This window comes from Rhopalosiphum padi, chromosome 4 (genome assembly GCF_020882245.1).
Source record: "Rhopalosiphum padi isolate XX-2018 chromosome 4, ASM2088224v1, whole genome shotgun sequence".
NCBI classification, from domain to species: domain Eukaryota; kingdom Metazoa; phylum Arthropoda; class Insecta; order Hemiptera; family Aphididae; genus Rhopalosiphum; species Rhopalosiphum padi.
Window position 1 is genome coordinate 19453467 of NC_083600.1, and position 14753 is coordinate 19468219.

General features: G+C 29.1%; 2 protein-coding genes across 2 annotated transcripts in view; both read right to left on the reverse strand.

The window, feature by feature from the left end:
* Positions 1-2853, reverse strand: part of LOC132928289 (acetylcholine receptor subunit alpha-like) — a 48280-nt gene extending 45427 nt beyond the window's left edge. Inside the window, exon 1 of the mRNA XM_060992854.1 lies at positions 2451-2853. The gene's annotated coding sequence lies outside the window, so the exon portion shown is untranslated. The remainder of the gene's footprint in view (positions 1-2450) is intronic.
* Positions 2854-8934: 6081 nt separating this feature from the next.
* On the reverse strand, positions 8935-14569 carry LOC132929451 (dolichyl-diphosphooligosaccharide--protein glycosyltransferase subunit STT3A). The gene is made up of 13 exons (XM_060994809.1): positions 14268-14569; positions 13453-13567; positions 13219-13386; positions 12876-13127; positions 12684-12790; positions 12293-12484; positions 12074-12227; positions 11771-12009; positions 11536-11706; positions 11274-11462; positions 10994-11213; positions 10736-10924; positions 8935-9321 (listed from the first exon to the last, which is right to left on the reverse strand). The coding sequence occupies exons 2-13, from the start codon at positions 13553-13555 to the stop codon at positions 9137-9139; spliced, it is 2169 nt and encodes a 722-aa protein (XP_060850792.1). The 5' UTR covers positions 13556-13567; positions 14268-14569; the 3' UTR covers positions 8935-9136.
* Positions 14570-14753: the final 184 nt, after the last annotated feature.

Below are 14753 nucleotides of genomic sequence, written 5' to 3' on the forward strand. Positions count from 1 at the left end.
ATGTTTATTATTATTATTTAATTTAGAATATTTACAAGCTATAGCGTAATATTATAATAAACACATTTTCTGACTATATATATTTTATTTTTTTAAATAAATAACGTAGGTAGTGAAGGAGACTGTCCAATGACAGAACCCTTAATGAAGTCAATTTACAAGTGGTGATTTAGAAGGTCCTTACATAAGTTTTTTTAAATAACGGATGTTGGGAATATTTTGAAATTTAACAAAAAAATAATAATTTATTCAAATTTCAAATTGTTTTCATGTGGTCGTGTTTTTCCATAAATAGTTGTCAAAATCACAAAATTAATAGTGTATTTGTAAAATGAGTTTAAAAGTATTTGCACATTTCATTGTGTAGTACTATAGTATATTAATATAAAGTATATTATTAAACTTGCAACAAAAAAAAAAAAAAAACGGTGAAGCAGATATTTTGGTGTAAGTACCTATTAGTCATTTATATAGATAACTAAAATTTATAACTAATAGGATATTAAGCTAGACTAGAATAAGTTAAATAAATAATATTAAAGCATATATTTTTTATTTTAGCAATTTTACTTTGAGAATAATTGTTTTTAAAAATGTATCTTGTATTTTGTATTGAAGAGTAAAAAAGGGTGAATCATGTACCCAATGTATCCATCTATGATTAAAAATAATATATAATGTTTATCTTAATTCAAAATAAATACGTGTTTTCGTTGTAGTCTATTGATTCCGGAATTATAAACAAAACGATACCGATTATACTATTATAGTATCAAAACAAAGTCATTAACTATAATAATAATACCTATAATACTATAATACCTGACGCGTAATTAAGATAGTCAGAGATAGCGAGTTTCTTCTCAGTTTCTTATAATGATGTATATTTTTGTAACGTTATCAATATTTAATACGTAAATTGTATAAAGTTGTTATTATTAAATTACGTTCTACGTTCTGCGTGAACACGATAATATCAAATTGAAAAAAAAATCGATCTATAGTTGTACCTACTAAACACAATTTGTCAACATTCGATTGTAAAGTATTATTAAGCACGTATAAAATTAAATTTGTTTTTTAAAATTATATTCTATGGTACAAATTATCCGCACAGTTCGCCTTGCTATCAATCGACAAAAAACAACAAAATTCCCCCTTATTGTTATATTATAGGTATTATTATTATCATCACACGGTAGTCAACTTGTGTATTTACACGAGTGCACATCTACACACGTCGTTATACAACATAATAGACGACAACATCAGTAAAATAAAAACCTCATTTTAACGGAGTGTTATTAAAAAGTGAAAACGAGCAGTTAATTTTACAATCGATCCACATTTGCACGTAAGTCAAAGTTTGACTGTCAAACTAGTAATTTAACTTGGTAATTAGTAAATTTGGTATTTTTTTAAATTTTAAATTTAAGAACTCAACTGAATATTTAATTTAAAAATAAATTCATATTATTCAATATATTAGGTATTTTTAATTACAATGGTATTTGTATTATACATATTACAAAATATAAAAAAATAAAAATAAATAATAAATAATTTGGTTTAACGAATTAAAGTATGTATAGGTATAGTCGTGAAAATAAAGATTCGAATCAAATTAATGTATAAAAATCATTTTGATTCTCAATAATACTAAATAAAAAATACAATTTATCTACGTAATATAATTTCTTATCCTAAGTATACCTACAGATATTTAACCTATCCATCGAATATTTACCCACTACGCGTCAGTCGTTAGCAGCCTCTAAGTGCTCACGATATTTGATAATTTCGGATCCTAATCAGTGATCACATAATACAGCCTATTATAACGGCCAAAACCATTACTCCTAACAACGTAGGTATATATATTATAATAAAATTGTGTATAACAATATATATTATGACGCGGCTTAGTATGCATCACACACTGTACACATATATATCACAAGTCCGCAATAATTACACACGTTATTGACTATAAGTCTGTTGAATAAATTAAATATCAAATAGTCGTCGTTTTTGAATACGCGCGAGTACGGTACCTATTATAAGCATGTGTTTAATCGTTCGTCACTAATATACAACAACACTTGTGGTCAACGTTCGATGTTGACCACAAGCAAATCTACTTAAACACCCCAAAACACTTCGATGTACGTCCTGTACGCATTTTGATGATTGTTTTCATTCTCGCGACTTAAAACTTTTATTATACAGATGAGCGCCTGTATGACCGTGTGTGCGCGCGCTAAGCCGTCGGCATATAAATATATAATATATGACGTATAGGTATATACTATTACGCGGTATACACCTATGTACTCATATCAAACACTCGTTACAGCTAATTATTATATATCATATTATATAATACAACATTATTATTATATACCTTAATAAATTACCAATAATATACTACGCGTATATCGCCTTATTACCTGTGCACGTGGGAAGACCGGATGTGTATATTACATTCTGTGGTCGTACGATTTATATATACACGCGTATATCCCTATCGTAGTATATAATGTATATATATATATATAATGTCGTATATAGTATCGCGTTTAATATACAAAAATATGTACAACGTCGCGGGTCGAGCTGCAGAATCTCTCGTGCCCGTACACTGCAGTGTGATAATAATATGCGTTCACCTATGTCGACACGGACCGCGCGATTTTCATATTTCTTCTCATTCGTTCGCGGCGGCGGTGGCGATACGCGGCGACCACGACGGTGGCGGCGGCGCTGACACGACGACGACGGCGACGGCGGCGGCGACGACGGTTGCGGCTGCGGCGGGCATGGCGTTCGGGCGTCGGACTCGCGTCGTGTGCCACGGCGTACGATTTTCGTGCCGCCGTCGCCGCAGCGCGCCAACTAGGACACACAGGCGCAATGGGCGCGCCGCCGGCCGCCTCGGGCTCCGTCGTCCGCGCGCGAAACCGGGTCACACCTATACCGCGTACCGCCGTCCCGCGTGCACGCCACGCCGCCGGAGCCGTCGCACGGGGGTGTTTTACCGACCCCGCCCGCGCGCCCCGCGCAACCAGACACGCCGATCCGCCACCCCGTCGCATGTTATATACGTATATGTATACGCCTCCCCCGTCCGTCACCCACACGTGGCCGACGGGTGGTGGCGGTTTGCGCGGGCGCGCGGCGTGCGTATATATATAATACACGTAATATATGTAATGTGTGTGCGCCGCTGCGTATCGCGTCCACGTTATTATTATATACGTACCTATTATACGGCCGCCGCCGGTGTACGCCGCTACATTATACGTGTGTGTACAGGACGCTTCGCCGAGCACTTTCTGACGCAGCGGCATCGCCTTCTCCGCCTCGCCAACCCGCCCAGCTCGCACTTTTATCCTATACGACCATATGCGTTTATTCAAATCCCGGTTGTTTTGGAACTTCCGAGTATAGGTCCGCTCTACGGGAACGCCCGCATGTTATACGCGTAGGTAATAATAATATTTTCAAATACGTATATTGCTTTGGGTTATATTATAGTACCTATTATACGCCGTTTGAGGAGTGCACGAGAAACAAAATATTCGTAAATCGAAATCATCCCGACCATACTACCTACCGCAGTTGTAGTCATCTATGGGTTGTAAGACCTCGGGTATTGCGGCTAAAAGTCGGCGATAGCGGTCTTATACGTAGAGCATAAAATAATGGAATTGATATCCGGTCAGATTGTTACACGGACGGTGTTACAAAAATGTCAATAGACTAATTTAAATTATTACAATTTTAAAATCACCACAGCCCCAATATCTTAAAAAATTAATATCGTCTACTATTATACCTTTGTAGGTATACATATTATAATATCTTATAATACATCATAAAAACAACTCGTTTAAATTTTGATTTATATAATCGTCTAGGCTTCCAAAAACCTAATGTTCACGATTTAGGTACTATTAGAAGCGCCCCTTTTTCATATGAAAAAAGTTTGAATCGTGACTATAAGACATTCCTTAAATGACTTAAAAAATGTGATTTTTCAATAATGTAATCTCTTAACTCTAGGTATATAATACTTTAGGATTCCAAAAATCAAAATTTTAATACACACAGTATTAGAAAGGGAAATTCGTTGAGAACTTGCTTGGTGAACCGCCCTGTATATTATTAGCACATAGAGTAGACCGTATATAATACGTCATGTAGTACACATTTATATTGACGTTAATTCAGTAATGTTATTTGAGAATGAGAGGTGATACGGGTGGATTTGAATTACATTTTTTTTTGTAAAGAATATTATTGTTAAAAAATAATTCAAGAAATCTCAATTTGGAAGAAAAAAAAAGTCTTAAGTATGAAAATTTGTATTTGTATTGTAAACAATTGTAATCATCTACTCTCGTTTTTTGTTGTTTATATAATTTAATGCCACCCAGTATTAGTTTGACCATTGATTATATAATCAATGGTTTAACTTATCGGATATTAGATAGGTGTATACGATAAAAACTTTATTGTTGAATTGAGGCAATAATAGCTTGGCTATAGAACCCACCAAAATTATGAAAACCAAGCATTAATACATTTGAACGTTGTCCAGTATTGCATTAATGTTGATCAATTTATTTTTATTTTTTTATTTAAGCAAACATGGCCAAAGCCAATAGAATCAACAATCGATAATTACAAAATTTACCAAAAACTCAATTTTACGATTTTTATGAGTAAGAATTTACTTATAGAACATTATCGCTTTCATAATGGAGAGTTATTTACACATTTTTTTTTTATATATTATAAATACCTAACATATTAGCAACTATTTTGTTATAAACTCAAATAATATATTATATATTATGTATATAATCAGAAATCATCCAGCGATGAATGATGAAATTTTATGGCGTTGAAGTGGTTGATTTTAATAACTTAAAAGGATAGTATAAATACAAAACGTCAATTAGACGTTGGATTTAAAATCTTTAAAATCGTCAATTTTATTTTTCATAATATGTTAATAAGTTTGGCATAACTATTATCAAATCACTTAATTATACATCAGTACTGTTATAACTTAAAATGTACATTTTAAATTTCAGAGATATAGACAAAATCCTTCAAATTACAGAGCAGGTACTAACATTAATATTTTAATTATCTATCTAAATATTTGTATTTATAACTATCAGTTATAGAAAAGTTTAATCAGATATTTATTGCATTCATTTAATTTAAAAAAAATATTTTTACACATTATATCTTGTTTAAATTACCTTTTATGATATCTATATGCTTAAGTTTAAGTTCCGTTACGTTTAATTACCTGGTTATATTATTTACACTAATTATATTCTCTCTGCTCAAACACAGCCATTAACTTTGAGAAAAAAATACTTTTATGTGTTTTTAATTATTATAATATTATGCAACTATAAATATTAATGACAATAAAAAAGTATATTTATTTTTATTATTATTATTATTACCTATTAGTTATCGTGAAACATATTTAATGTTAAGAACAAATCTAAAATCATATTTTAATTTTTAAACAGTATCATTATTGTGACATTTTAATATTATATTTATTACTAACTAACTACCTACTTGTATGAATTAATTCAATCTTTTATAACGTCAAGTGTATACAAACCTTAGAAATCGAATACACTCGAATAAAGTATTATTCCTATAAATATATTTTCCATTGTTTAATAATATTGTTTGTTTGAATCTTTAAGGATTTCTTAAAATCGTCAAATCAAATAAATTAGTCTTTTGGAATTCCCTTTTGGTAGCTGCGGCATATTAAACAGAAAACTCTCCTCATTTTTTAAGTGCACACCGGAGCTGAGACTGAAACCACTGTACTTTGTGAATTTGTGATTAAAGTATGTTCGGGATTTCTACAAAATCCACTTGAGCGCAAAACCATTTTTTCCGTCTCCTTCACTTTTTTCATTTTTGTATTACTTATACTTTTTGATATATTTTTTGAGAAAAGAATCATCATGTATATTATAATATAAAACCATTTATTTATAAAATAATTATATAAACTATTTTTATAAATTACAAATAAGTACTTTTCGGCTTGAACCCATCTCGAAACGGTGGAGAGATTTGGCTAAAATGACAATTAACAATCATTTATCAATTTACACCTTATATATTTTATATGCGAATATAGCTGTGCCATGTGACTATGTGAGTTATCGCGACTATTAAACAAGTTCGTAATACACTATCGGGTACTATCGATTGGAATGCACATGAAAAAAATAATCTCAATTTATTAAAATTATTTTTATTTTATTAGACAACTATATAATACAATAAGTATACAGATTTATACCAGGTAAAACGTTTTTGAAAATATTTTCTTCTACATAATTTATTAATTAAAATTCATTACAAAGTAAAATTTATGATAATAATATCATATTTTTTATCATTATATATTTTTTAAGTTATTTACATTTTTAAATCTCGTGTTCTAATCTAAAGCATTTTATTTTCCAGAGAATTTCAATAAATAAAAATGAATCCCTAATGATACCTAACCATGCAGGACGAAATGGTAAGCGGGGGACGCTAAGTACAAGGGGGTTGTAGTATATTTTCCATACGCAACGTTGCGTCGTTTTGCGTATCATTTAGAAAATAATAATGATTTGCCGCCATTGATAACGTAATCACAATCAAAACCCATATATATTCTCGCTGATGGAATATTTGTGGTTTCTTATTAATTTTCTACAAGTCTACCCTATTTATCGCTGCAGATATAAGTGAAATTTAATATCACTCAATAACCTAAATATTATTATAAATATAATATCTGAAAATATACCTACTATAAATATTATTAAACTGTTATTCTTGTTGGATATTGAATATTCGTATTTTCGTAATAAAAACGTTGTTTTGTTATAAATTCTATTTTAGGACATAACGGAACGAGGTAGTATAAATTATTTCGAAAGCAATTAAAGAAATTTGATTTTTATATATTTAAAAGCATACAACATTTTTAAGTTTTTTGTGTTATACCCAATATAGTTTAAATTTTAGGACCATAAATGCTCAATTTTTATTAGTGTAATCATAAACTTAAACATATTATTTTCTTAATTAAATAAAAAATTTCGTTTTAATAAAATGTTTAAAACATCATTATTTTAATATAGATATTTCAACAATTCAATAACGGCAATGCGGCGTTATGAATAGGCAATTTAGGCACACATATGTCGTGTATTCATTTATCCGGTTTAATAAATTGTTATTTAAAAACTGGTTTTATTGATATTAACCTAACTAGCAGCCATAATAATTATCGGATGCAACGAAATCATTCTGGATTTCAATTAATATTTAATTATAATTATTTATTTACTTAATATTACCAATGTATTATCATCCTATATATCCTTTAATGATACAATGTTTTTCACGTCCAAACGTTTTGATTGACGCTCGACCAAATAATACAAATTATATCGATCAACGGTCACGAATCACGATGCACAACAAAATAAAGTAATACATTGACTTGCGTTACTATAGCTTACTTAATTTGTTTAAAGCGAAGTTATTATCACACCAATAAAAAAAATCATGTTTACAAATCGCACGTATTTTACGTATTATGACTGTAAAGCTTGAATAACTCCCAAGGGAAACAGCCAGAGTATAATCGTATTTGATTGAAAAATGTATGGTCCCTTGTATAACTGAGTCGAGAAACGTAACGATATAAAAAAAGATATAATATTGAGTTGTAGTGAATTTTATAGAAAGCCATTCCTCTCAGTGTTATATAGATACTAGAAGTAAAATACTTCAATGATTAGCTAATGTACGAAGAGTGAATGTACAAATTATTGAATTCTATTCAACAACTGGTGGTACAGATGAGAGGCAAAAAATCCTTATGTAGACCTCATATAATATGTAAGGACTCGTCATGAAAGATCTGGTAAAACTGCAGGAAAAGCTCAGGTGTATTTGACATATGATGGGAAATTTTGAAATTTCAGTGTTAGATCTTGGAGAACTGTTAAGCAATTAAGCTGTACATAACGGATATGATGATACCAATCTTTTTACTTCTAACTTCAAGACAGCTAATGTGGGTTTTGGTTTCTGAATACTTTGATCAGAATGTCTGATTGGTAATATGTACTAAAATGTTTTTAGAACGTGGTCATAGAATATTTAAAGATATCTTTCCTTTTTCAAGCCATTCTAGGATCACCTTTTCATACATCCAGCCATCTTTATCAAATGCTCATACTTCCCTATCCAACCCTAAAGCTTTCACATTTTTTTTAACGCCTAACCCTCATTTTTGGTTTTGTCCAAGTCCTCTTGACTTTGTCAAGTTATTTTTGTCGGCCATCTGTATCTTTTAGAGAATGTTATCTGTTGTATTTATACTTCTCGAATACTCTTTAATCAACATATTTTTAAATTATGTATATTGTACTATCAATAATATGTAGTTTATTAATTGTTTAAATTTCTCTTTTATCCAACATCAACTACGTTATTTAGTAAATAAAAAAAAAGATTTTATAATTAAATGGTTCTATAATAACAACACAATTTTGTTTAAGTGAAACATATTTATTCAATATTAATGGAATTATTTAAGAAAAATATTGCATAAATATTGCCATAAGTATATGTCTTTGTCCGAAACTCAGCATTTTTACCAAAATAAAATCATAATATCAAACTCTTTATTTATATTACCTTAAAATAATATATCGTTGAAAATTTACCAAAAAAAATAAAATATTTCATATCAAATGAAATGTATGTTTTATTATATTGTAGTTATAATAATGAATAAATAATAATAATAATAGTATAATTGGAATAGAAAAAAATACCATCTATTACTTTAGAAAAAAGAATTGCACATTCCAATATATGTTTTAATGTATTTTGTAAATTTCAAGCACATAAATTGAGCAATTGAAATACACATTAAAAAAAAAAAAAAATTGATGAATAAACAAAATATTGTATAACCAACATAATCTTAAAAAATTGTAAAAAGAACACAAGGTTTATAAATTAAAATTAAGTGTTTTGTTCGTATAATTGTTTCGTATAAATTTTATCATTGTTCATAGTAATTTGATACTTTGTTTGGCTTCATTTTACCTCCCCGATTATCGTAGTCCTTTACCCTGTATATACGAACAAGCCAATGTTCAGTTGTATATGCTTCGTCAACTACATGTAATGTTACATTTTTTACCCCAATCTCTGCATTACGAACACGATCATAACCAGCAGGCTTTCCTATAATAATAATAAATATTATAAAATATAAATTATAATGTAGTTCAGAGAGGAGAGTATATATTTATAATGTATTGTCTTTATAAAGAACTACACTGACAAAAGTCTGTAATAAAAAGTTAATTTATTTAAATTTGGATATCAAAATTTGAATTTGTACTCTATTTTAAGAATAAGTAGGAATTACTGTTATTTTTAATTTAAATTAACTCTTGCATAATATTATCCTTCTAATATTCTATGTAGTATGAAATACAGTCCTGTGAGTATAGCCCTGTAAATACCCATTGCAATATCTCCTGACTTAATCGAGATATCATAAAGCTATTTTTTTATAAGACTTAAAGGGACAAGGACTAAAGGTGTTTCATATTTTAATATAATGTTTTGATAAAAAGTTAAAAAATAATTTTTATTTTTATTAGCATTATGACTTTCAACATATATTTTTTTAATTTTAAGAATATTTTTGTATTATAATATGGACACGGGCCTGCGGGCCACTTTTAATAACATTAATACTTATATGGTATTAAGTAATTCACAATTTTTCTCGAAACTAGAGAAAAATTTTTAAAATAAAATGTTGAAACTTCAAAATGTTTCAACAAAAAAGTCTATTTTCAAATTGTTTAACAAATTGACAGCCACGGTATTTTTATAGATCTGTCCTCATACATAATGAGTACCAAATTTGGTAATCACTAGTTTTGACACATGTTTTTGGATTATTGAGTGCCAATAATGGTACATAGTGACGTAATCACAAAAAAATTAATAATTATTATGGTCAAACGGTTAACAAAAATCAAACAGTGTGTGAGTACCAGTATTAGTACTCAAAACATTCTAGGATAGCTCTATAAAAATACTGTGGCGTACAAGACAAATCATGTGAGTACCAACTACAGTATTCACTGCAGTCAACTTGTTTTAAAAATAATTAAATAAAAAATTATTTTTTTTTACTTTTTTTACTAAAACATTAAACTAAATTAAAATATGAAATACTCCTATCTTATATAAAAAAAAAAGAAAAGAGCTTTATGATATCTCCATTAATTCAGGAGATATTGCAATGGGTAAATCCTCATGGGAGAGATCTCAACTAATTAACAAAATTAAAAAATTAACTTTATAAAAAGTTTATTTTCTTTGGTTATTGCCTATTGGTATCAGAGCCGTGCCATGGGGAGGGCCTAGGGGGCATGTGCCTCAGGTGCATGGTTTAAAGGGGGCACCAAAAATAATTGAAATGCATAATGATAAAAAAAATAGGGGGTGAATATTTTTAATTTGACCCTAGGCACCAAATCTTAACGGCACAGCTCTGATTGGTATTAACATAAACTCCTTAAAAAATATATATTTTTAATACTTATATTATAATAAATTATTGAAAACATTTAATTACCTCCTTCAGAAAAAACTTGACCAAATCTATAGTAACACATTTTATACATCAATGAGTTTTTCAATTTCTTTGAACCTTCTTTATCCACACGAAATTCTCCACTTGGTGAGTAATAATCAGATTCTTTAATATGTCTACCTTTTTCAGTCGAACCACCAATACGCACCATCCATAAAAATTTATTTATATCTATGAAAAAAAAAATATATATAAATTTAAGTTCAAAAATAAAATTACAAATATAATATTATTAGTTACCATCTGATGAATAACCAACAACACCACCAAAAATTACTAGCACATAATCAACATCTAGTTCCCTCATTATCTCATAAGCTTCATCTTCGCCAGATGACATAGCTTGTCCAACTCTAGAAATATGAGTATTATTCCACGTGTTATTATCCACTAATATAGTTCTATTAGCCATCGCTGTAATTTGATAACCATAATCCCACCATGACATTACTCGAGCATCCTTAAAGTAAAGAATAAATAATTTAGAAAATGTAAAACCATTAACATATATTTTAATTACTTCAGCTGTATTCATCCGCAGCCAGTAATATGCTTCTCTGAAATCATCAAAAATAACTTGAGAACCATCATGTGAGCGAGCTGACAACACAATACTTGGTGAACTATATGCTTCGGAAGTAACCCATGTACAATGGAATACATAAGAAATCAGCATAAATGTAAGCATCGTTACAAATGCAGTAGCAATCTAAATGTTAAAAATAAAAATGAATTATTTAATAGGTACTTACAATAATTTAATATTTTAATAATCAACTTACTTCACTTTTCATTGATTTGCTACTTTCATTTTTCTTTAATTTTTTTTCAGGTACTTTGGATGAACTCTCAAGATATTGTGACATGTAAGTTGATAACATAGATGAAGCGCCAATACCAGATAAAATACACATTACTGGCGCAAGGACTAACATTAAACGTACCATTACACCCTAAAATAATTTCAAAATGTTTTAAACTCAAATCTAAAACCAAAATAAATTTAAATATACTAACAGCAAAGTAAATGCTAGTAACTCCATAAAGTATCACAAAAATATTAGCATCTGTAAGCTTTGAAAAACAAAAATATAATCCAACAGGAAACAGGAACACCTGTATGTGTAAATCAAAATAAAATGAAGACCAAGATGTAGGTTGATGTTCAGAAACAGATGCAATGATCGGTATGTGATTTTTAGCATAAGATGGATCCAATAATGTATAGAAACGGCCAGTCCATGGAGCAATTTTTCCTTTAAAATTTATAATGTTAAGAAATTTAACAAAAATGTTTTAAATTATATTTATTCTTTTTACCAGTTATTGTAAGTAATGTGCCAAAAGCAATGACAACACCTCCAATTAAATATATAATAAACTGGAGCAATGTTTGAAAATCATCTCCAACAATCTTTGTTCGCATGTAATTTATCCCACCAAGTATTTGACATAAACCAAATACACCTAAAGCCTTCATAAATAAAAAAAAATTGTAATACACTTTTTTTTTAAAGTTTTGATAAATATTAATCATACCATCATATGCTCAGAAGTTTGGACTGGTTGGAATCCAACAAATGATATTTGCATTGACAATATGGTACCAATACAGTATACAGTGCTGTATGCTACATAGATTCTATGTGAAAATCGTCCAGTAACCATCAAAACAAATACATGCATTGGTATTAAATTTATTAAGAACACATATCCACCCCAAGATGATACCTAAAATATAAAATCCAATTTTATTAAAATAATATAATTAAAAATAGTAATAAGACATTTTTAAGCTCCTAGCACAGGATGATTAAAACTTAAAATTAACTATATGAGATAAATTTGTGTACTTAATAATTATTATTTATTATAACATATATAGTTTATAAATTTCAATTACTATTTAGAATTCAAATGTTTATCTTACCATGTAAAAATATGCAAGTGCAGTAAATGCAGACCATAGTATACTACCCGTTTTCACAGATTTTATCCATGCATAATAGGTTAAAAGCATACAAAAAATAGCAATGGCTGAAAACAAATATATTTATCATGTTATAACCTTTATTATTTTAATATAAAATTTTAACTGTAATATAAAATATTAATAATTTACCTTCATTATCATAAGATCCAGCAACCGAACGAGATATGTAGCCTGGAACAATTGCTATCATGGCAGCTGCAATAAGTCCAGCACGGGTATCTTTTAATTCTTTGGTCAAAAGGAATGTAATTATAGTAGTAAAACTAGAAAACAAAGGTGCTAAAAAAACACATATGTTTCGAATTTCTAAAGTTAAATTGATAAAATGAAGAGTATTGTAAATGACGGTCGATGTTATCATTAAACCAGGGTAAATTGTACCTAAAAATAACATAAATAATTGCAATTGTTTGTCATTAGTAATGTTTTAATTTTTTTTATATATAATAATATATTATTCTTTAAGAATTACCTCCAATTATTCTACCAAGTGGATACCATGCTCGATCATCAAACCAATTATGAAATTTATAAAATCCTTCTTCCGCAAGATATTGTGTTGTACGATAGTTGAAGTATGGATCAAATTCATGAATAACACTTTCAAATCGAAGTACAGAAAAAAGTCTCGTTGCAAAAGCTGAAAACATTTTTATTGTATTAAATTATTAAAAAGTAAAATAAAATAATTTAATATTACACTCACATAGTACTGCTGCAGTAGTTAAGATAGTCATCTTTAAAAAAGATTCTTGTTTTTCGTTGGACATGCCAAATAGCAATGGCTTGTATAACACAGTGGAACTCATTATAATTGGAATCTATAAGAAATAAAAGGTTAATATCTATTTTATTTAAATTTTGGATTTAAAACAGAAAAAACAGAGTACCTAGGGTATAATTTTATTTTTAGGTACTATAACTTATAAGTGATTATTTTTTTGTAAACAATTGTTAATACAGATGCCTATCTATTATACAAGTATGAAGTATTCATATCACGGTATATAGAATAGTTGACAATTGTCACAAATGTAAAATTTATAATACTTGATTAATTACTACTTTGATTTGACCAATTCAATACATTTAATTGAAATAAAAATAAAAATATAAACAATTTGATTATAAATTAATTGGGTATTAAAAACTACATATAACCATGTATTCATTAAGTATTTTTATGTTTGATACAGTCAAAGTACCTACTCGAAAATCAAAAAAATGTAACCCAGCAAATAATAAAAATAATATTAAAATAATTGGTATTTCAAGTTCCTCTCTATTTGAATTGTCTTTAAAACCGTATATAAATGAAACTAGAACAGTATTTAAACCAAAACATTAAACTGCCAATACTGACTATTTAATCTCGAAAATATTGATTATGACATCTAAACACAAGGCTGTAAACAAAAAACAATTTTACATTTGAAAATGATCGTTGATCGAATACTACACTTCGTTCGGACCAACATCAAGCACCTGTCCCTAAACTAATACAAAAAACAAGTTACTTACGTTTACGACGGCTTGTTAAAAAACTCGGCCCGGCGTTTTACCACCAGCAATCACGACTTAATAATAACAGTAATACTAATAATATTATTATAACTTTATCGACAGGAATGTTGAGTACATCTTGACGTGGTACACTTATGACATCGAACAATATTATAATTTATCGATATCCCCGCGCAAGACGGTAACGGACATTTTCTTTAAAATTCGAAGTTACGGTCCGAGTAGACTAAAAATTTACGCTACGATTTATTATTATTATTATTATTAGAGGTGTCGCAGGAGTTAGTATGAGACCGATAGAATACGTACCGCAAGCAATATTTGATAAGAAAATGCAGGGGTTCCAAACTATACGTTTATAACTATTTGTTAAACAATAACCATGGTTCTTCATAACCGTAGTGCTAACCGAGTTCACCGTGTTGCTGCTGGCGTTGCAATTTTGCAAATCGTAATCATGAACGCCCGGAAAATTTCACAGTT

Coding starts and splice junctions, on each gene's coding strand:
- LOC132929451 (XM_060994809.1), bottom strand. CDS start 13,555: ATGAGTTCCACTGTGTTATACAAGCCATTGCTATTTGGCATGTCCAAC. Junction 11,707..11,770: donor TTACTAGCATTTACTTTGCT/GTTAGTATATTT, acceptor AAATTATTTTAG/GGTGTAATGGTACGTTTAAT. Junction 10,925..10,993: donor TGTTGGTTATTCATCAGATG/GTAACTAATAAT, acceptor TTTTTTTCATAG/ATATAAATAAATTTTTATGG.